Source organism: Filicampus tigris, chromosome 8 (genome assembly GCF_054856515.1).
Source record: "Filicampus tigris isolate MCC_2025a chromosome 8, RoL_Ftig_1.0, whole genome shotgun sequence".
Taxonomy (NCBI): Eukaryota; Metazoa; Chordata; class Actinopteri; order Syngnathiformes; family Syngnathidae; genus Filicampus; species Filicampus tigris.
Window position 1 is genome coordinate 22,357,565 of NC_141224.1, and position 24,412 is coordinate 22,381,976.

The following is a 24,412-nucleotide window of genomic DNA, read 5'->3' on the forward strand; positions in this document are numbered from 1 at the left end:
AACAATTCAGTGTTTCATTACATTCATATAAATGATCCACAACTTGCTGTGCTCCAACAAGGAGTTGAAATGTCAAAATTCACGACAGTGGCATGATCTATGATGTGGCAAATACATTTCCTGATTTAATTAGATTTGGTATTTAAACTAAGGGTGTTCCGATCAGGGTTTTATGCTGCTGATTCCGATATTGATCATCCATGAGTGAGATTCCCGGGTTCCGACAATGACCACATGGATTAGCTCCACATTTTTGTATTTTAGAGCTGTTAACTAACGATTATTTTATGAAATTCCATTAATCTTACATTTTACATTTACATTAATTGATAAATTGATAAATCAGATTTAAAAAAGTAAGTAAAACAATTCAAGACGTCTATGTGGATGAGTGGGCCGCACACCTGACTTTGGACATGGAGGTTTTGGTTTCAATTCCTGTGCTAGGACAATCTCAGAAATAAAGTTTCCAGCACACCCGCGACTTGTGAGGATTAGCAGCTTGGATAATGGATGGATAGAAATTCAATCAAAATTTCCATCCATTTATTATACAAAAAGAGGACATTGTTTCAAATTGACAGTGCAGAAAATGCACAAACGTACATTATGATTCAGTTACTTGTTTGGTCTGTTATTGTGCAGTGTTACGGAAATGCGCAGAGAATGCACTCTGCATACAGGTTCGTCTCTAGTTGGCTGCAGACTGCAAAGAGCGAGCTGCGGTTGATCGTCAATGAAAATCACCTACCTTTCCACGGAAATCGGCCGATCACGATCAGTGGCCAATTGAGCGGAGTACCACTAATTTAAACAATGCTCAATGAATAGGACTTTGCCATTGCAAGGCTTCAAAGTTCTCAGAAGGAAGTTGCCACTGATCTTAGCATGTCATCAGCAGGTTGCAACAGTGATGCAGAGAGGTTGAAAGAGTCACAGACAGGTATACAAGTGGATGTCCTTGGAAATGTTCATGGATCAAACACAGATCCTCCTAGTTAGCCAACAGTGGCTTATGCTAGACGGGCTGAAATGTGCTGTTAGACATTCAGGTTAATCCTAAAATTTCGCACAAAAAGTTGAATATCTTCAACCATTCACGAGTGTCTGGAACAACACAATTATAAAACAACACATAAATATGGTTCCCTTAAAACAATCATTGATTAGCAGTAGCCTAACAGTCGGTTAGAATAGAATAGAATAGAATGACATTGACATGGCCAAATATTACCTTATACCATACCTATGTACTTCAACATCTTGGTCTTTCTTTTCCTTTGGGCCTATGTACTCAAAAAATGGTGGCTTTGTAGCATGCTGATAAGAAACATCTACCTCACATCTGGGGCCACCTCACATCAATAGCAGACACAATTTACAGAATAGATACAAGTGCTGCTGGGTTCTAACTTTTCTCAGGCCACCAGATGTGCAAAAAGATTTTTGCAACGCATAAAATATATACTGTAAAAATGGAAGTGGTGTGGCAATCAGCATACATTCTGGAACAATGGCTGTCATGTACTGATGGGATTCTTCATGGCGTTCATGGTCTGTCAAGTCAGACGAAACAGGGACATATGGAGTTAAATAAAGCTCATGGCACATCTCCAGAGTCAGCGTCAGTCCACGCCACCACACACAGCAATCATTCATTCATTCATTTTGGAATGGGGCCACATGAAAAACTGGAACACAAGCCGAGGGCCAAGCCAAAATGCTAACCTCAGCATTTTCTAAATTATGTTTACTGTATTTAGAAGAAGCTTATTATCTTCTTTCAATAAATTGCTACATGTGAAGATACGTACGGTATGTAGATTCTGTGCATCGGCGCAGTTCCATCGCGGAGGCGGGACAAGCAGCTGTCAGTCATGTCAACGGAGGCAGGACAAGCAGTCGTGTAGTCATCAGCGTTATGTGCATGCATGTGCGTTGTTCACAAGTTCAGAAAAGGCAAACAAAAAGTGTCTAAAGAGTCTATGGACCCGCTCCTGGATGGTGGGGAGAGGGCAGCACGGACTGTCAATTCTCCAAAAAGAACTTGAGGTAACGAAGTTATTTAATGACACCACGCTTGCTAATCAGCTACTAGCTTTGCAGTTATCAATAAAAACGTAGCATGAGTTGAAATGCTACGTATACTTTCCAATACAGCATTTCCCCATTTGTTCAAGTCACTTTTTGAATACTGTGTCCACCAGGATACCGTTTGTTTGTGCGCGCCGCATCCAGTCGCTCGTCATGAGTAGGATGGCACTGTCTTCCTATTGGTCAATGCCGAAGAACCAATCGAAGGACAACGTAGGACATGTCACACTATGCGGCAATGAATACAAATTCTGACATGCCAGAATTTCACCGTGGTGGTCGTGAAGCGTCCTAGACGCCAAACGACCAATCGTTGATTATGTCACACTACACGGGCTACGATGCGTCAACACAACTCAAAATCGGCTACGAGCACCTATGTTTGAATGTCGGCCCAAAATCGGGCTATAGCCTAATCGTGTACTCTGACATCGGCTTGAGGTTTGGGTGGAATACAATGGGTTCTTCAAAAAAAAAAAAAGATCAGAACCATACAAACTAAGGTGACAAATATGATTAAGAAGGAATATGTTGTATGTATATGTAGGGGATTTCTTTTTTGAAATGGGGCAAAGCAACAATGCAATCATTCAGGAACTTTTAGCAAATGGTTAAGAATGGGGTCCACTATCATAAGATAGGTGCAAGACACTTCTAAATTGCTTGAAAAAAAAAAAAACCTATGGGAGGTGGTCATCCTTGCTAAAGAATGAGAAACAAAGTATTAAGGAAGGTTACCTCTTACAATTTTCTTTTTAAAATCAATTCATTTTGAATTTATTTTCTTTTTTGACTTGGCTGCTTTAATCAGAATTGTGTTTTCTTAGAATTGTTTAAACATATTATTTTATTAGTCAGAAGTGCCAATAATTGTGGTCAGAATTGAACAATTCATGAACCTGTTCCATCACCATAGTCACCCTACTGACAAAGTGTGTGTCCAAATTTGCTTAACGTAATTTGTGCGTATGCAGAAGAAATGTACACATTTCTTTTAGCTATGTTAATGAAATCAAGCTCATATGTTTGTCATTTACATTGAAGATAAACAACAAATGAAGATCATTTTCTGAAGCTTGCCTATTCTTTGTCAGTAAGGTTGGTTAATGAGTATAATAATAACCACTGCTACTTAATAGTGTCAATATTACAAACTGTTGTTTTTATCTTAGGAGGGACGTGGAGGATTTAAGCCAATGGCAGTGTGAGTTCAGGGGTCAAATCAGAGCACTGAGACAATGGCTGATGTGCATGGAGATGAGGCTGCACCCCTTTAACATCAGGGTCAGTTTTTATTTTTGTTCTTATTGTTGTCCTTGTACTCCTATCTGCCACACTTCTTTTCATCCCATCTCCTCATCCCATTTTCATCTTTGCCAGCACCAGGGGCGTAGCCAGAAGATTTTCAGTGGGGTGGCCAAGGTGATAAAAAATCTCACTGAGAGGTGGCCATCAGCGCGCACATGTACATGTGGGTTTATGTCCAGAAGGCAACTTCAAAATAAACCTTACACTACCAAATAATACATGAATATCAAGACTTCGGTAGGCTTTTATTTTGAAGTTGTTCCTGTCAGCGTGTCGAAGTGTAACGGTGTAACGACTTGACTAGTGTTCCAGACTATGTTCGGAGCATTTATATTGCTGTCACAAACTGTTGCTACAGACACCAACAACACAAAATCATCCTGAAATAATGTTAAAATGCTAATTAAGGGTGCTAAACAAAGGAATTAATTATGCTGACACTGTATTGTACAGCGCCTGTTGCCAGCGTTTAGTGGTGGCTCCAGTGCTAGCGGCTAGCAGACTTTGATGCTGACAGTCTGACGCAGTGTCCATTCCTACTTATCACTTTTTAACAAACCAGGCTTACTCAAGTGTGTTGTTTGAGCCGGCAAAATTGCTACTTTGGTTCTGACGTCACTTTGTCTCATAGACCGAAATCTATGGGGAGAGATTTGTCGAAAATCTCACTAATGTTTCTGGAGAGGAAAATAGTGTGCTGCTAAGCACAGTTTAAACTTAATAAAATCTAAAAATGAAAACCAGTTGTTCATTCATTAAGTGGTAATGTGTTTTTTTGTCTTCCGCATTCATAATTGTTGTTAACCCCCCCAAAATTTTTTTTTATAATTTTTATATCCGATTATCCATTATTTGACAGATTTGACAGACATATTCAATAGTTGCAGCCCTACTCGTAACCCTCTCCATAACTGAGAAGTCATTGGATTTCACAGTGATTGTCAACCGGTGACTGTGGCACATTAGTGTGCTGTGAGAGATCATCAGGTGTGCTGTGGGAAATCATCCAATGCCAATTATTTTGGCAAAAAATATATATTTCCTAATTAACCACGTATAGTAACAGGCAAAACAATAAAATGTTCTTCCACTAGATGACAGACGGACATAATAACCCTGTATAGCCACTTTTTGTGAATCGTTTTGCTAAGTGGTGTGCCGTGAGATTTTTCCAGATGTGAAATATGTGCCTTGGCTCAATAAAGTTTGAGAAACGCTGGTTTATCATACCATCTACAGGCAGGGTTTCATGAAAAAAATGCACACATGTTCAGAGCCTTGCCCAACACACTCATAATACAAGTAGATAATTACTAGATAATGACATTTCACTTGTCCTTGCTTTGGTTTTGTGTATCTCATAGTCCTCTTATATCTCATGTACTGATTTATTATCTAACACCCAATCAGAGTGATCAATTGTCACCGAGGGCCAACACTTTTGCATACCGTGATTGGCCATTCATTCAAATCATATCTAAAAGGCACAATGAAACAAAAATCTTAATTTTTCACAATTCTGAATGTTACTTTTTACTTTCCTGCTTGTCTTATGAATGTGTTGAGAAAGATATGTCGTATGAAGTATATGTGTGCATTTAATTTCAAGAGAATAAGAATAAGAAGGCCTTTATTGATCCCACAGTGGGGACATTTTCAGTTTTACAGCAGCAAAGATATAGGTCACACAGGGACGGTGGCATAATGTAGCCATTAATGTATAACATTAACAGCAAACATTCAGGATCAAACCTATGTAAATATACGCAGTAACTATGTGTATATACACATGTATATACACACCAACATACATCCACATAAAAAGTATGAAGGAACACTCATTTTGGCCTGTACATAGTACAGAGGAAAAATACACTTGCTAAAGTAAGTGACAGTGCTGCAGTGAAATGTAAGGAACAGCATTGGATAAAAATAAAACTAGACTAACAGTAGTGGGGAATGTTGAGTATTGCACGATATAAGCTCAGGTGCAGGACTGCAGAATTGCACTAATGTCCGCCAGTTTGTAGAGACTACACAATGTTCTTGTTAAAGAGTCTGAGAGCAGCAGGCAAGAAAGAGCGGCGTAATCTCTCCTTTGCACAGCGAGGGTGTAACAGTCTGTCAATGAAGGAGCTGTGGAGTGGTGTTAGGGTGCCCTGGGGTGGGCCGGGTTGTCCAGCATTGATGACAGCTTGGCCATCATCCTCCTGTCCCCCACCGAGTCCACAGAGTCCAGGGTGCAGCCCAGGACAGAGCAGGCCTTCCTGACCAGTTTGTCCAGCCGCTTCTTGTCCCGGGCCGAGACGCCGCCTGCCCAGGTGACCACTCCCTGGAAAATGACCGATGCAACCACCGAGTCATAAAAGTTCCTGAGGAGTGTCCCCTGAATCCCAAAAGACCTCAGTCTCCTGAGTAGGAAGAGTCTGCTCTGACTCTTCCTATCGAGGGCGTCCGTGTTGTCGCTCCAGTCCAGTTTATTGTTCATATGAACATCCAGGTACTTATAAGTTGAGACTCTCTCAACATCTGTTCCCCGGATATTCACTGGTGCAGGTGCAGAGTGATGGCGCCTACCGAAATCCACCACCATTTCTTTGGATTTCCCCGCATTGATCAGGATGCGGTTCTGCTGACAGCAGTCCACAAAACCCTGATTAAGTTCTCTGTACTCCCGATCATCTCCGCCTGTGATGAGGCCGACAATCGCAGAGTCGTCAGAGAACTTCTGCAGGTGACAGGTAGGGGTGCTGTAGTTGAAGTCCGAGGTGTAGAGGGTGAACAGGAAGGGAGCCAAGACAGTTCCCTGCGAGGCCCCTGTGGTACAGAGGAGCACATCAGACATCGATCCCCGCATGTCACGCGGCTGTAACACGGCTGATCTGATTAACAGGGTGGAGCAAGTCAATGGCAGATCGGAATAGATCACGTCACATACCTGTATAAACAGGTGACCAGAGGTCTTCATGCGGAACGATTTCAATCCGAATGACAAAAAAGTCACCATGTAAACCCGGCTAATTACTATCTCAGCCATGTTGTTGGTGAGAAAGTATCATTTTCAATGAAGTTGTCAGTGAGAATGAAACATACTTTCCTAAAGGCAGATGCTTATAGAGTCTGTATTCAGGTTGGTTTTCAATGTGTTCTTTAAATATTGTCGTGTCAGGTGATAAACACTTAATGTCCATTTTTTTTCATTTTTCTTATTTTCATGTGAATGGGGTTTCCGCGTTAGACATCAGAGTAATGTGAAAATGTAAAAAATGTCCAGTATTGGACATACGTGTGTTTCACAGGATAGCGACGATATACAGTTAATATAAGTGAATTGTGGAAGACTATCAAGGGATCTAAGAATACTGTATCAAAATAAAATCAAAATAAGGACATATTTTATCATATTGATAAAATCAAAATATGTCAAAATGACCGGAAAGTCACATGTCACATGACATCAACATTTTACCCTAGATGTGGGGTGGCCAGAGAGGGAGCAGGGGTGGTCCTGTCCAAACTTGGGAAATGTAGCAGCGGTGGTTTTTATTTTATTTGGTACTAGTTAGTTTATTGTCACAAGAACCACTACAAATGCGAAATGAATTGTAAAATTGATTTGAATATTTTTATGAAGGCAGTTTCTTTTTGTAGTTAATTTATTTTTATTTGTAATAAATTAGGCGGCACGGTGGTCGACTGGTTAGCACGTCCGCCTCACAGTTCAGAGGTCGTGGGTTCGATCCCGGCTCCGGCCTCCCTGTGTGGAGTTTGCATGTTCTCCCCGTGCCTGCGTGGGTTTTCCCCGGGCACTCCGGTTTCCTCCCACATTCCAAAAACATGCATGGTAAGTTGATTGGATACTCTAAATTGGCCCTAGGTGTGATTGTGAGTGCGGATGTTTGTCTCTGTGTGCCCTGCGATTGGCTGGCAACCAATTCAGGGTGTCCCCCGCCTACTGCCCGAAGACAGCTGGGATAGGCTCCAGCACGCCCCGCGACCCTTGTGAGGAGAAGCGGTACAGATAATGGATGGATGGATGTAATAAATTAGAGAAAAAAAAACATTTTCCACATTGTCATTATGTGTTGTGTGTTGAATTTTGAGGAAAAAATGAATTTATTCCGTTTTGGTCTGAGGCTGTAACATAACGAAATGTGGAAAAAGTTAATGGAGTGAATAATTTCCGGATGCACTGTAAAGTGTGGACGGTTGTCTGTCACATTGACTTCAGCCCAGGACGTCCTGAACAGAAAATAGATGGGTATTTTCTTTTCTTCTTTCTTTTAAAACTTCCTGCGATGGAAACCTGAATTTCTACTCCTGCAGGGAAACTTCTTTAGACCACATGGGGGCAGAGGTGCGGGGGAATCAGGCTTTTTGTGCTTGGTCTGGGCAGCCAGGCTACACAAGTGTTCTCACAGGAGGCCCTCTGCTCACATGAATGAACACAGTGAAAAGACGTTAAATTCTCTGGGGATGACAAGGAAAGGGCGTCGCAAAAATAAGAAAGGAGGGAGGATCATTGCAGTAAATGTGCTCGTATCCGACTGTTTTATTGATCACAACTGTCACTTGAATGTTTATATCAAGTAGGTTTATTGTGCCACATGGAATGACAGGCCCCATGGCAGAAAAAAAACAAAAAACGGTTAACATAAATTAAAGTCATTCATACTTATTCATACTTACAATACTTAATTTAAATGTGTAAAAGTTTTTAAAAATATTTTATTTTTGGGGGGGGATGTCTAGCAAAAAATATTGTCTGAAGTGAATTGCCCTAATTGTGTAATTAGTAATATACTGTATTAGCGGTGAGGGATATTCAATGTTTCTAATTCCTAGAGGGTTTGCAGTATAAGTGAGAAAGAATAACATAAGACATAGATAAATTGTCATCATTTGGGGTGATTAAATCATGTCATGTTATGTGACATCTGTATGTTTCAAAATAAACCACTTCTCTGCCTTAAACATTTTAGGTGGCAGCATACTATCCCCAGAGTGTGTTAAATATGCAGCTGGCTCTGTAATGCCTTTGTCATACTACATCCGGTTAAAGACCTTTGTCATGGTAATGTTGTTAGTCTGCTGCTCAGATTTTCTTTTCTTTTTTTTTTTTTATGTTTTCAATTTGGACATTTGGGACTCGTTAGTCATCTGCATGAATGACGACCCAGATACAGACCTTTGTACATTACACAAGAGAGGGTGTCACATCTGCACCTGTACAGAATGAACTATGCCATAATAGACAAATCGATAGATGGACAGATGGATAGATGGCTATAGCCTCCCTGGTAAGGTCTATTCAGGGGTGCTGGAGATGAGGGTCCATCAGGAAGTCGAATCTCAGATTCAGTGTGGTTTTCGTTCCGGCTGTGGAACAGTGGACCAGCTCTGCACCCTAGGAGATTTTTGTTTCATCAATCAATACATTTTTCACATGCTTTTGTTTTTCTTTTTTTAACCAAACCCAGCTGGGCCTTCTTATTCTTCTTGCTATTGAGTGGTTTGCATCTTTTATGTTAATGACCTTCACTCTTGCTTTCTGTAACAGGGCTCCAGACTACCTTTATTTATTTTGTATTTTTTTGCTATGACCACAGTGGCCCCTGAAACCTGAAATTTTCACTATACAGTACTTACTTATACTGTGAATGGGCGGAAGTGTGGAGCAGAAATTTGTCCGCAATAGAAAATAATCAAGTTTAAATAAAAATAATTACAATCATAAATTTGCAAATCTATTGGTCACACATGCGCGAGTAGATGAAAAATTCAGTTGCACTTATATTTAAGGGGAAAGTCTGTTTTTTAACAGTTCCCAAAATGTTCTGTCTTGCCATCAAATACTTTTTTTTTTCTCGGTTTCGTTCTACCCATTCGACATCCGTCAAACCAATGCTTTATTTCTGATTTAGGAAATTCCAACTGGCTGTTGTTGCTAGGCCAATATTTGTGCAACAGCTCTGATTGTTTTCCTTCTTCTCTCAGGTTTACAGTGGCTTGCCTTTAGTGTTTAGTGTAAATGCAGTGAATGGGCATATGAACTTGGTTTCACTAAAAATGTCAACACAATGTCCTTCACTATAGAAAACCATTAAATGACAACACAGACTTTAAAGGACTTGTATAGTCTATTGAGCTTTATGGACTTTAAATCAGTTGATGCCCTGCAGTTAAACGACATTATGGGTTACTCTAAAGTCTACCATTCCGTAATATTTTATTAGCAGACAGCTAGGATAGTTATTGCAATTAGACATAAGACTGTTGGGTGAGTCTTGGCTGGGAAATACACACTTAAAATAGTTGCACTATAATGAGGGGGGTCAACACATATCCCAAACACAGTTTGGGGTAGTCCATAGGGAACAAATTGGCAGAAACCAGAGCAATCTCCTTCTCTGTTGTGGGACTTGAACACAGTCCAGTCCAGCTACTGCCACCCTATGTTGCATGCCATACAAAAGCTTGAGTCATTCAAGACAATAGGATGAAATTTTTCACAGTGATCAATAGAGCCTTCAAATTCAGATTCTTTCAGCTTGGCTTGTTGTAACTGGCTTTGTTGTTGTTTTTTTCTTAAATCGGGGTTACACATTCATACCGGCACTAATGTAAATTATGGTGGTAGTACAATGTTACCTCACTAAATTTTGTCGAAAAGACTTAAACACTGCGGCTAGCCCATTGTGTTTAGGGCCAAAATTTATTTTATGTCATCATGCCAACCATTGAGAAACTTAAGTATAAGCACAGTCTGTCTTAAAACTCTCTGGTTTCCCTCAGCATATGGCACATCCACAACAGGTCTCGTGTACACACAAATTAGAAAAAAGGCTAAACATGGGCTCAATGTGTTCTGCGCACTTACAAAAAAATATATATATATACATGCAGTATATATATATATAGTATATATATATATATATATATATATATATATATATATATATATATATATATATATATATATATATATATATATATATATATATATATATATATGAAAAAAAAACAACCAGAATCCTATGGTGGCAAAAGCAACGTCTCCGATTGTTGGAGCTAGTTGTTTCCATGACCACCTTAAGGTGCAATGTTTTATGGCAGATATGTCCAAAGCCCGGCCCGGGGGCCAAATGCAGCTCGCGTTCAAATTTCCACTGGCCCGCAGCCTCTGCCTTAAAACGAATAATGTATGCCCCGTCAGTACTGTTGACCACAGTAGAAAATACACATGTAAAAAAAGCTACTCTATATTTCACCATAAGAAGGCACCAGACCTGTGGCCGTGCTCTCTGGTGCTTTCGGAAATACGCTCCGAGCATGTGCCGGCTCTCGGAACACTTTCAAAGTTGTATTAGGTGTGAACCCGTCGCTGCATGACCTTTGTGTGGCCCTTTCCACCGCATTTTTAAAATAGTGACTGTAGCGAAGAAAACGAACGTTGACAGAAAGGGCCGTTGCTTCCAGGACAAGTCGAAGTTGGTATATTTTTTTCATTGAAATACAAAACAACCGTGTCTGCCTCGTTCGCTAAGAAATTGACTGGTAACACCGTGAACAATTAAAGCAACTGGAAGCTGAATGGAGGCCCCCACACAGTTTCACCTCACCAAATCTGGCCCTCTTTGCAAAATGTTTGGACACCCCTGGTTTATGGGATGGTACAATTGGTGCCAGGAGTAACAGTCTATTGACATGGCCGAGGAGAGTACAGAAGGAAGGTTGCATTCAGTATTGTCCCCAACGACACTGGATCGCAGAAGTCGACCCTGAAAAGTTCAACTCTCAGAAAGAGTTTCTTATCGAGTGCCGTAGCATGACCGGCGAGTTTCACTAACATACTTTTCACAAAATATATCACCAGTTCATATAGAGAAATCTATTTTCATTGCATAAGGGTGGTCTTGTCCTCAGTGAAAAGGGGTTTCTTTTCCTTGAAGATGGTAAATGTTGATTCACCCCCCAATCCCTCTTGCTCAGCATGTCAAATATATTTATTTCCATAGAACCTTGAGTCTTTCTTACACAGGGTGTCAAGTCCTTTAGCCCTGGGTGTAAAACAATCAAATATAGAGCCTATGATATGGTTTATCCCCAACTTTAATTTCCAGGCAGTCTGACACGGCCCAGAAAACCCAAATGGGAAGTACAATCGCCTTTCATTCAGTTTTCTTTGAGGCAACCAGTTAGGTGATAAATGAGTGTGCGTGAAAATGGTCTCTGGTTTGACCTGAAGAATGAACCCCCTTTTTTATATCTCATGAAAAGGGCTAATTACCATGTTCTGGGGAGGGCTCATTGAGGTCTTAATTGAATTTAAAGAAAGTGGCAGGCCTAATTTAAGAGTGCAGGGGAGTGGCCAAACAATCATGTACAATTATTCTTTGTTTTTAAGTCTTCGTCTTTCGTCCAATGAGAACCTATTTGGGTAACTGCTTTTCTTTTATTATTTGACTTACCAGTATTTTTCTAATACATATCCTATGTTGAGGGTCAAGGATTTCATTTAAAAGTTCAATACTTGAAATCACGAAATGAAATAAAAGGACTGTACTTCAATTGCAGCCAAATTGTCCATTATATCTGATGTGTGAGTTTCCGTACGATGCACACTAGTACGGTGTGTTTGTAGTTTGTGAGGAACTCTTCTTCAGCTGTAGCCAGGGGCTCAATAACATCGCCCCACAGGGGTAATTCATGCCATTTCATGTGACAGACATTGGCTGTTGTCTTTTTTTTTTTGTCTACCTCAGAATTTTGTTCAGAGTTTTCTAAATACGATGCATTAAATAGGGTCACATTATTAATATAACTAATCTGATTTGAGTCCCCTTGTTTATGAAAAAGTTAGATTTGCTTTAAACTGAATGTTAAATTGGCGTTAACAAACTAACATTGAACTCATTGACCTTGTGGATTAGGTAGGAAAAAAAGTGAAGCCGCATGCGTGTCTGTTAATTGGAATTGCTAAGTAGGATAGAGTGTGGGTGTGTGCACGGTATAAGTGTGCATGCGTTAGTTGAATCAGTTGATTTGGTTCATTATTTGGCTGGCTGGAGAAAAACAGAGGAAACAAAATAAAGGGGGCACAATTTAGGGCATACAGACTTCTGGGAAGTGACTAGTGTGTATGCTTCTTGTGTGACAGAACTCAATTTCATATTTTTTGTGAGAATGTTAGTTTTTAATTTATACATGAAATAAAAGCGCCCTGTGATTTGCTTACATTACAACATCCAATAATGTTAACATGAATTGTTGCAGTAAAATTGGATTGGTAGTTCCCAGAAAAATATTGTGTCATTTCGTAGCGAGACATGATATAATTTCACAATGGGGCTCCTTCCTTTGATTTTCAAGGACAAAAGCCGAGAAAATACTCATGTTGTTGGGATCTATGTTGTGGTCTTTATTTCTGAGCAAGGATTACAATGACTGGAAGTAAGATAAAAAGTAATCTGAGATGTTTCACAGTAATTATTCGCCTTTCTTGCTCCCGAGGAGACTGCTGAACTGGTTGAATGGGGAATGAGCAGCGCAAGGGGGTTGGGACGTTGTATGAGTGGGTGGGTATCAGAGTGGGTGTGGGTCTCTTCTTTTGTAGCCTGCACTTCTCTCCCTCGCCACCAAAAGGGAAAATGGGCTGAGGCAGCTGTCACTTAACATGTGAATGTTTTGAGGGCGGCCCGGGGGCCTTTAGAAATCTCTTTTTTTTTCTTTGCCCCACCCTCCAAGACACAGCAGCATGGAGTTTTTAAGCTGCATTCAGATCCAGAGGATGGGCTTTATCGGGTGAAATGGGGGAGGGTGTGAGGGGAAAACCAATGGAAAGGTAAAAGGGGAAAAGGGGACACTTTGCCATCTAGCTGCCTGGTACAGGAGCAACCTGAGCAGCATCAGAGCTGGTGAGAATGACATCGTCTTGTTGTTAAATGGATCTGTCCGAGTCTGACCCCCATGTATAAGCTGCTCTTGGCAGAGAACTGTGGGAGTTCAACTGAGTCGTTGGAATACATTGTCTCCATCTAGGCGCACTATCCCATCAGCGGCGTGAACAAGGAAGGAATTCCTCTATCACAGCTCCCACAACAAAGAAGAAAGGGAGAGGAGCAGAGCCGGTGGGAGGAGAAGTGAGCTGAGGGGAGGGGTGGACTGTGAAGGGAAAGGAGGAGGACATTGTTTCCCTGTGACTGTGGGCAACGGAAAAGCATGAGTTATCAGGACATGTGCGTTGATGTGTTTGGAAAGTGGGTTTGTAGGTGAGCATGTGTAAATGAGTTGAACTGATTGAGTGTGTATTCAAGAGAGCATGGATGTTTTTGTGTGCACAGCCTTCAGTTTGGGATTTTGGAACTGGGAGGCCACTCAAAGGATGCTCAGACAAAGCTTTTTTTCTTTCCTCTTTGAATGCTGAATGGGGACTGGCTGGATTCCTTTACTCATGCTGTTGGTCCCTGGCATAGGGTAAGTGTAGTTCACCTAATCTCAAACTGCCAAAACTCGAAGTATCAGACTAAAATGTGTGTTTGGATGTTGCTAGCCAGTGGTTGAATCCACATTAAAAAGAAGGACTAGGGACTGACTGGGTTTTGGATATATTTTATCATATAGCATTCACTTTTGGACAGACTGAAAAATTCCTGCAAAAAAAAAGATTTTCTAAAAATGTGTTATACTTGGGCCTTAATCAGTCCTGATTAACATTTGAACATTGTTGATTCATTAGATAAGCGTTCTATTGATAACTTTGGACTTATTTTGTTATATGAGCCTTGGGGGTGACTGCATTGCTCTATATTGTATCATGAGTACACAAGTCTGGTCCTCAAGATGCCCTATCCAGCCTCCTCCAACAAACCGGATTCAAATGATGAGCTCATCAGAAAGCTCTGAGAAGACTAGTAGTTACAATCCTGATCATTCGAATCAGGTGTGTTGGAAGAGAGAGACATCTAAAATAGGCTGGATAGGGGATTTCAAGGACCTCTGCTCTGTATACACATTTAAGGACCACTACAATGATTACTATTTTAATACCTCACTGAACAGCGAATCTACTTAAAACAACATAGTGCTCTGCTGCTGTGATTTATGATTATTACTCTGCTGTTAATTACAAACTCCCCCCAAAAAATGAGTGTGTGTGTGTGTGTTTACAATATACTGTACATACTGTATATACATACAGAAATATAAATACATACACATGTATAAAATTTATTATTATTAAACATTGTTATTATTATTGTTATTATAAATCAACTAATGTTTTATTAATTGTGTTGATTTTGATTATTTGTTTTATTTTAATTCAAATTACATTATTTATTTATACCAAAGGATAATATTTTTTATTTCATAAATTAAACTGAGTGCAGTGATTTACCAGAAATAACTGTTGAGAGCAAAGAATATTAAGGAGACCTCTAAGCTGGTTAAGTAATGAGATGGTTAGGTCATCACAAGATGAATTAAATGGATCAGTGGTCGTATTTTGGCTGCAAGGTCACAGACAGTGACACAGACTTAGTTGCATAGCATATGTAGGAGCAAGGGTGGCTTGATTATAATGTACTGTAAGTCAGGACAATGAAAGGCAACATCATTCTAATTTAACCTCATGCAACAGACCTAAAAAAAAAAAGATAAACTTGGGCATAGGTTGACTGTTGTACATATTGCTATACTGTATATTGATAAACCTGCTCATACAGCTTAATGAATGGTTTTCTAAGATCACTGTGGAGCCAAACTGCTAATTTAGCAAATGGATACATATAACAATAAAAGACAGCACGCCCTTGCTCTTGAATTGTTAACCTATGTGGACATGGCCAAATTTTGTGCCCCACTGGTGGGCAGTGATATGACCTAACTGGGTAATCATTGATCTAGATGTTGGGGCTTTGTCTGGGACCACTCTCTGATCGGACTTAGTACTCCCCTGTGGATTTCTTGACAGCATCAGCTGCCTGGTGAGACATACAGTACATGGGATGTAATTACTAATGCACATGAGGGCATCATATTTTGACTCTCATTTAGTTAAAAGCTATGTCTCTAGAATGTAAGTGGTTTCAAATTTATGAGAAAAATGAGATTCAAATTCAATACCATAATTAATGATTACTTAATTTCCATGGCTACAGATTCTTTGGACCCCAAAAGTATTAAAAGCATGCATACTTACCGGTACTTAAGTATGAACTACAGACTTCCAAACAGTTAATTCCCATTTCTGTTTAATTAGCCAACCATATATTTGTCTATTTGTTGATGAAACTACCATCTTACCGACCCACTTTGGTCAGAAAATTAAGGTGACCTTGAGAGTTCTGATTTGGGACAGCCTTGGAGAAAGGACACTCCTGCACCGGGGACCTTTCATGTGATCACCTGTTGGGCTCACCTTAGCTCCTCTAGATTCACCTTTAACCACTCTTAAAAACAATGAGGCATAGCACTGGGAGGAAACTAACAGTGGTATTTCTTATGGTCCTCTTGTACGTCATAAATTGGGTCAAAAATATGTTTAAGCTGTTAAGAATAGTTAGACAATCATTTTAACAGAAGTGGGTCCTTTAGACTTGGCAGAGTGAATGAGTTGGATCATTGCCGCTGGTTCGTCATGCCGACAGTGGAATCCTTGACAAGCCTGTCACGTAGATTTGTAAGCCCAGAATATTTAAGATGTGTGATAGAGCATGTGTTTATGTGGTGTAAATGAAAACAAAGGCACAGCAAACATCAGAGCCAAGTGTCTCACTAGGGTTCCCTCAGGCCAAGAGAGGAGTGATGCAGAGAGCCAGTTTCATTTCAGCTGTGGCATGTAGTGCTGTGAAAAAAAAAACTGTGTATTTTTGCATGATGATTCATTTGTCTTATTTTAGGTAGCTAACGGAGAATCTACATGCATGGCCGAGGGCTCTTACCTCAATTATTTCCTCATTAGCCTCCGGGCTGAAGGATTATGGGTAACCTCATAAGCCGACCTAGCTGCCTGGGCCAAAAGTCCAAGCATGTGCGATCGGATGAGGACTTCCTGAAAGAGTGCTACCAACGGAGGAAAGAGTGGCAGCCTTCGCAACATGGGCAGGATAAGAACAAGGACAGTGTGGAGGAGGCAGCAAAGGAGGCACAAGAACTTCATCACATGAGGGAAGAAGGAGCACATACACCAATTTCGGACAAACCTCTCCACAGCTCCCCTGCCTCCACAATCAGGAGTACCAGTACTTTGGATAATGCCTGGCAGAGCACCCCGTCTCCTATAAAAACATCACGCAATGGGACACTGACAAGAAGAACCATGCCTCCAGAGTTTTCAAGATCTCCCTTGGCTTGCCCTGACAAGACTGCTGCAGAGAGAAGGAGTAGTTTTCAGAGAAGAGACTCTAGAGAAGGGAGTCCCTGGTCCTGGAAGACTGTGGCGTCACGGGAAGTGACGGAAGTGACTGAGGTGACAGAAACTATCGTGACTGAGATCGTGGAAGTGACAGAGTATCCAACAGGAGATAAGGGAGGGGACCCCATAATCACAAGAACTGTTCGAGTCCTCAATGGAGTTGCCCAGGAACTTGCTGAGGTTGATACAAAAAAAACTTTTAACCCTATTAAATCACATAATTCCATCCATTTCATCCCTTTGTTTTCTAAATTAACATTCTGTCTTTTTAAGCAATGCTTGGTCTCAATGAATATCATTGGTCTGATGTCCAAAAAGTGCATCTACCAACAACTGTAATATAAAAAAAAAAAAAAAATGATGCAACCTTGTTCACTTCACAGCTCCAAGGTGATGGACACTCAAGCTCTGATCAAGATTCCTGTGTGGATAAATGGAAGGTATGTTTTACCGTTTCACAATAACAAAACTGATCAGATTTTGCCTTCCATTCAATTACTTGAATTGATGTAGCCAATATTATGCAACGTCTTAAAGGAAACCAAGTCTACATTGGCTCTGCGAAACATATCCACCGATTCTGAGACGTTCCTTCAAAGCCTGGAAACCTTGCTGACATGGGTGTGTGAAATAGAGGAGCTCACAGCAAATCAGAAGCCTCCATCTTCAGAGGTCAAAGTGGTGAAAGCACAGCTTCAAGAACAAAAGGTTTGTTTCTTATCACGTCATTTCACACTCCATAATCATATCAAATTGCCTACAGTAGGGAAATACACCAAAATAGTTATGCTACACAAAGGTGTAGCAAGGTCAGACCCATTATGGAAAAAAAAAAGCTCTGTTCAGGGGTGCGTATGCAGAGTTTGTGTCGACAATGACCTCTTATATATTTCACTTGCCGTTTCCTAGGGAATTAACCAAACATTTCACACCTTTCCACCTATGCTATTGTGAGCTCTGCCGATGAGGTCAACCCTACCTGGCACTAAAAAATACCTTGACACATGAGAAATGCACACTGATACAAAGATAGTAAAAGAAAAAAAACAAACAAGATCAGGCTTTTGAACATGAGTGAAATATCTCTGGCGTCGGGCGGAATCTTTGCACATCCAAAATCATCAGTTTTCAGGTGACCCAAAATGGTGTTTCTTTGACCATTAACATTGTATTTGGCAAAGAGTGAGAGCCATTTACAACACTTAAGATTGGTCAGTACTTTGTAAAAATAACACCCACATATGTGGACTGACCAACAGATTTGTGATAAAATGTAAATTGACCGATTTGTAACATAGGAGGTTTCTGATGACGCCAGTGGGCTAGCCTCAGAGGAAGGGCCCCTTGGACCCCCCATTACTCCATATGTATGATTAAATAAATGTCAATAGTGACATTTCTATGTTTACATTTGCCAAATATTGTTGACACAGCAAATCTTTCTTGACACTTTTGGTATATTCATAAAGCATCAACGAAGCATAATAATGTATGTTTTAGCTCCTGCAGCGCCTCCTAGCAGACCGACGGAAAAGTATGCATACGATGATGTTGGAGGGTCCTCGGCTAGTGGAGGCCCACCCAGGCGAGGAGGGGGATCGGGCTAGGGTCAAGCTCTCTGCTCTCAAACAGAAGTGGGAGTCCATACAGTGGGAGGCGGATCAAAGGTCACTTTTGACAGGCAATGTCACACTTCAACACACACACTTCAACACTTCTTATTTATTGTTTAGCTACATTCTTTTTGTAGAAGGGACAGTCTGGAGGGCATTCTACCTAGGGCCCAACTCTTCCAGGATGGCGTAGACAATTTGCAGCAGTGGCTCTTATCTGTTGAGCAGGCCCTTGGTGAACTACGCAATGCTGAAAGAGTGATGCTGAATCTTTCAGAAGCCACAGTGAGGGCTAAGGTTGGAAATGTAGACTTCTTCTACATGCTCTATTTTTCATTTGGAGAAGTAGTACTTGACATGCAGTCATTTCTTTTCAGGCATTCGCTGATGAGATTCAGGCTAAAACTGCTGAGCTTGCAAAAGTTCAAAAAACAGGTCATGAGCTCGTGGAAGTGATATCAGGTAATAATAATTAACGCCCACCCAAAATCATTGGGATTTGATGATGTTTGCTGAAAAGGTGGCATTTTACAGAAATCTCATGTTTTTTGTGTTTTACATTCCAAAAATAACAGAACAAAGTTAAAATCTGCAACCAATGCACACCACTTCATTTTCCCTACACTTTAAGCCCCAAATCACACATTGTAGACATTCACACATTCATATATTGTATGCACTTTAAGTAATTTAAAAGTCAGCATGCTTATCAGTAGCGATACGACCAAACAAACAAGGCATGTTTTACGCCAGACCTAATAAAGGTCTCCTCAAAAATATTTGACCCCTATTTCAAATACCCACCGCTCTCTGCTGTTCGTTAAATACAGTATATACCCCCATTCAACCATCAGCAAAACTACAGTAATTCATTTAAGAGATTTCTAGCAAATGTCTTTATTAGTCACAGCCACAGCATTGATTGTCTCACATGAAAATTCCAAACTAATGTATTTTTATTACCTAATGACTGTTGGTGTGATTGTAATTTCAGAGGACGAGGAACACCAGGTGCAGGAGAAATTAGATGGCCTTCGTATCCGATGCTCCGTGTTAAATCTGAGTAGTCTGGATGTACTCCAAAGGCTGGAGCAGGCTCTTGAAGCCTCTAATCGCTGTACATCCAGCCAGGAGGATCTCCACCTGTGGCTGGGCCGCATTGAGAGAGAACTCTTGGGAGCAGCAGGGGCACAGACACATGCTGGAGATGCAATGCTATGTGCAGCTGAAAGACAGCGGGTAACGTCACGAGTTAACAAGTGTTAACCTAAATGTCCTAGTTAGCTTGCTACAGTATGTTTGACTTTGATTTTAACAAGTATGGCTGTTATTAAATTGAGCCCATCACGTATGACTTAAAGCAGTAACGTAAGCTAATAGCCAGATAAGTGCTGTATATCAAATCCAGCATTACATTTTGTGAGACAAGACAATGCATTCTCAATTCAGTGTTAGCTCAGTAGCTCTAACGTACTACAATTATTTAGGAGAGTCAGACTGGCATTATACTAATTTGGCTTGAGGGTTTGTTACTTTTATAAATAGGCTATTCATCTTACTGCTTGAGTTGTAGTGATTATTTTATTTTCATACTTTTCACTATACTGTAGGGCTACATACTTTTATGCACTGCAATAATGTTACCTTAGTGTATATATATATATATATATATATATATATATATATATATATATATATATATATATATATATATATTTTATTTTATTTTTTTTTCCCCTCCCAATATGTTTTTATAGCTGGAACAGGCTGTCGTGAAAGAGGTGGCTTGGTTTAAGGACGCAGCACTAAGGCTTGAAAAGATGAAATCTGTTCACCTGGATCCAGATGTCATATCAGAACAACTCAATGAGCAGAAGGTTGTGAGCAATGAACAATACATTGAATTTGTACCGTGTGGGATTTGTTTTCAATGTGCAATGTGCAACTAACAAATCTGCAAGTCAGTTGTTTTGTTTCCTGAATAGATTTTGGCAGTGGAGATTCTTCAACACAGGTTCAACATTGAGAAAATGGTCAAAATAGCTGAAATCTTGCAAACATACAGCGAGGAGAGTGAAGCACTGAATCTGCAGGTAATCTCTTTATTAAATGTGATACTTTCAATGAAAAATGTGTTGTTGTTTTAAACTCTCCTTTTATCTCTCTATGCAGACCCCATTAGATGCTTTACAGGAACAATGTGCCACCACGTCAGCTACTAATTCCCATGGCGTTCTGCAGCTTGAGCATGCTCACTCAATTCTTGTTCAATTCTCAGAGGGCCTTGCTGAGGTTTCACCCTGGCTAGAAGAAACACAAACCCTTGTTGGCCAGCTCTCCCTCAGCACAATTAGCTTTGAATCATTCCGTGAACAACAAGACCTTTTACAGGTAAAGGGAGCCATCTTCTCCACATCACTTCATCATCATTTGGTTCTCTTTAACAAAGAAATCATTTATACCTTACATTCTGAAAGTATTGTACGTATGTTATGTAGAACTAAGTTTCCTGTTATCTAAATTTCAAGGGCCCGATTTCCTAAGATCCCAAATGGTGGGCATTAAATTGTTTGTTCACAAGCCAAAATATGTGCATATTTTTAATTAAACCAACATATAGAACAATATCTTAATTGATTTTAATGCTCAAATGCATAAAACATCCACTTTTCAAAAAAACACACACACATACTGTGATCCCCCCCACCCGTGCAAAGGGCTCTCTTCCACAGACATTCCCATTCAAAGATGGCACAAAACTGTTGCTTATCTAAAAATCTCTGTTTGTCATATATAGGCACCACAATATTGGTAAATCAGTTTTGCCCATTATCAATGGCAGTCTAAGCAAAAAGGAGGCTTTCTCCTTAAGGCCACTTTTGTCCTGTCTGGAGGAAATCAAGGCCTTGACGACACTGAATTTCTTCAATTTCAATGAAAAGAAAGCGGACCTTGTGGTGTTTGGTGCCAGTGGCCCTTGTACACCCCACTCTGTTGACCTGGGCCCCCTGGTGTCTTAGTTTAAGACAACAGTCTCAAACATGGGTTTCAAATTGGACAGTGATTTTAAATTGGACGGGCAAATTGGTGCTGTTGTAAAATACAGCTTTCTTCATCTAAGGCAAATGACAAAGGTAAAGGCTTTCCTTTCTCAACAGCACTTAAAAACAGTAATACATGTAATCAGTAATCCACGTTACATCTCTGTTGCATCATTATTGTAATGCATTTTATTTTGGAGTCAGCCAGCCCTCCCTCAAGTATCTTCAGTTGGTCCAAAATGCTCCAAAACTCAAATTCTGGTCTGCCTTCATTGGCTCCCTGTACATTTTAGCATTCATTTTAATATAAGTTAAATTTTTTTCAAATCTTTAAATGATGGCGGTACCGAGGACTAAACAGAGGCTCAAAAGGGATTGACCATTTTTCCGGTGCCGGTCCTTCCTTTTTCCATTAAATGTTATAGGCAAGCCCTCTCTCTGTCCACTTTTAAAACTCATTTGAAGACACATTTTTATTCCCTGGCTTTTGACTCAGTATGAGACGTGGCATTGTTCTAGTGAAGGCATGTCCAGCTCCGGTCCTCGAGGGCTGCTGTCTTGCCTGTTTATACCCATTAAGGCCGGGAGCGCATAACCGCGTTTCTACCACTAGAGCCAGGTGAGCTGTTGTGTCTTTGTACCTGTAGCGAAAATGGGGGTCACTCGTAAGAGTGTAAATAGTTGAACGGCCAAGAGTGATGCCTGCATTACTCCTGCCCGCCTCTAGGGGTACCACGTCAAAGTTTTAGGGTATTTAGAGGGGAATTTGACGAAAAACCTCATTAAATCAGTCATAAAATGTGAAGGCGCTACAATAAAATAAGTTGTGAGCTCTTGGAATAAAATAGAGGTTAATACTAGGGATTTGCGCAACTAGTCGTTTAACCATTTAACCGTCTACGATTTATTAAACGTTTAGTATTTTACTAGTCGGTTAAACGCTGCATTATCACGCATCTTGTTCCTCACGTCTCTCTGCCTCTGTAAACAGGCCAAGCACCAAGAGAGAGAATTGCTCCTCTCCGCCCTGCCCACACGCACACATAGTAGGGGGCGGGGACACTATGTTTGGGGAGGAAAAGAGATGTCAAAGCTCCCACGAAAAACAACATCACCGTTTGGCAGTATTTTGACGCAGCAGATGACAACAAGGTCTTCTGTAGGCTTTGTAAGCATAAACCCGCTTACAACCACTCTCCTGGAGCGATGAGAAACCACATGTGCGGCGCGCAGCCTCGGGCTCCTGCCGCAAGCTGCGTAGCAACGATAGCACCTCGTCCCGGCCGGCAAGCGTGGGCAGCGGCGGTGGCGACTCTGGGCGGGGCGGGCCCTTCCCACAGATCTCCACAGCTACAGCGGCCGCTGGGACATCGCAGTGGCAGCAGTCGCCCTTCGCAGGGTCGGTAATCCGGGCCGGCCCAGCCGGCTCATTCGGCTCATTCGACGCGGCCTCGATGCAGCTCATGACCCAAAGTCACAATCGGCTAAATACGTCTAATTGCAATATTGAGCCAACAAGTTCAACACACAAATGCACATATCTAGCTAATATTTAGCTTATATCATGCGTAGCAGCAGCTACTGTACATACAGATACATCAGGTACCATATGATTACACAAATTGCTTGGATGAGATAGACTTTCCTTGCTTGCCCTTAAAATGCAGCGTTGTTTGTCATATATTTTCTTTAGATGAGTGTAAGGATGACTAGAGTCAAGTCGGTGGACTTTATGAAATGCACAAAGTTTGCTAGCATTCACTACCAATTTGTATGCACCCACTGTGAAAAGCTTCGGCGAGACACAAAGTAGTCACTTACGTTTGCTGAAGCTCACTTGATGAGCGAAGAGGGGAAGGACCTTCACTCATTTGCAGATGGAAGAACAACCAAAAAAGGGGAAAGTAGAAGAAGGCTGCTTGGAGCGGGACCAAACCTTGGTTGGGTTCTCATGGAGTCCGGCCACTTGCACAGTGTCAGGCTCCAAAAGGCGGCAACACTGGCGTGTTGCTTCAGCTTTTGCTGCCCCGCCGGAGTTCGGCGCTTCTACCACGTGTGTGGTGACAGAGGTTCGGAGGACCCCAGTTTTCATCTTTGTGCAGGTTAGGGCTGCTATGATTAGTCGACTAATCACAACGACGTCAACGATCAAAATCGTCGACAATTAATTTCAATCGTCTATGCGTCGTTTATTTATATATTTATTTATTTGGCACATTATTTTTCTTTCCAGACTGCCGCGTCTCGCTCTTCTCCCGCTGGCTGTTTTCTTATCTGCAACGCACATGCGCAGTGGTGGTAATCCGGGTGATGTAAACAGAAGCATTGTGGGTAAAGTAGTGTAAGCCTTACACTGTAAGGGCTAATTCGTGTTGGCAACAGAGACCGAAAGTTACGGTGCATTTCAACAAAATTACTCAAGACAATGCAAACGTGCCTTTCATGGCAGCACGATGGGCATGCCCAATCAATTAAAAAAAGGAAGCAAGTTATGGCTTATGCCTGATTTCATATCTGACATAGGCACAGTTGTGTCTAGAAGCTAGCTGCAGTTAGCATACACATGTTACGGTGTGTTAGATGTAACGCTCCTATTTGGTACGCTAACACGTCGTAGCATCTTCTATGGATTGGAGTCCTCCAAACCTTCGTCGCCACACATGGTAGATGCGCCAAACTCCGGCGGGGCAGCAAAAGCTGAAGCAACACACCAGTGTTGCCGCCTTTTGGAGCCTGACACTGTGCAAGTGGCCGGACTCCATGAGAACCCAACCACGCTTTGGTCCCATTCCAAGTTGAGGAGGCTCCAAAAAGTCTGTTTTAAGCCCGTTCGAATCCACATCTGTTGTCTGGAGAGGGTTCCAGGTGACGAAGAGTGGCTCCTTATCAGGAGTTTGTGTCTTCTTGAGTACTTTCATGTCTTTGTAAAATCCAATTGC

General features: G+C 41.1%; 1 protein-coding gene across 6 annotated transcripts in view; it reads left to right on the plus strand.

Annotated features, from left to right (window-relative positions):
* Positions 1-1,899: 1,899 nt before the first annotated feature.
* macf1b (microtubule actin crosslinking factor 1b) overlaps positions 1,900-24,412 on the plus strand; it is a 43,644-nt gene continuing 21,131 nt past the window's right edge. For 3 of the 6 annotated variants that reach the window (XM_086038255.1, XM_086038256.1, XM_086038257.1), the window contains exons 1-11: positions 13,280-13,878; positions 16,305-16,999; positions 17,203-17,259; positions 17,357-17,527; positions 18,320-18,486; positions 18,570-18,729; positions 18,810-18,894; positions 19,427-19,671; positions 20,190-20,309; positions 20,418-20,525; positions 20,605-20,823. In XM_086038255.1, coding sequence (XP_085894381.1) covers positions 16,385-16,999; positions 17,203-17,259; positions 17,357-17,527; positions 18,320-18,486; positions 18,570-18,729; positions 18,810-18,894; positions 19,427-19,671; positions 20,190-20,309; positions 20,418-20,525; positions 20,605-20,823 — 1,947 coding nt within the window. In that variant the 5' untranslated portion in view covers positions 13,280-13,878; positions 16,305-16,384. Of the gene's footprint in view, positions 2,053-3,266; positions 3,379-13,279; positions 13,879-16,304; positions 17,000-17,202; positions 17,260-17,356; positions 17,528-18,319; positions 18,487-18,569; positions 18,730-18,809; positions 18,895-19,426; positions 19,672-20,189; positions 20,310-20,417; positions 20,526-20,604; positions 20,824-24,412 lie in introns of those variants that run through there. The other 3 variants (XM_086038260.1, XM_086038259.1, XM_086038258.1) reach the window with 3 other exon arrangements.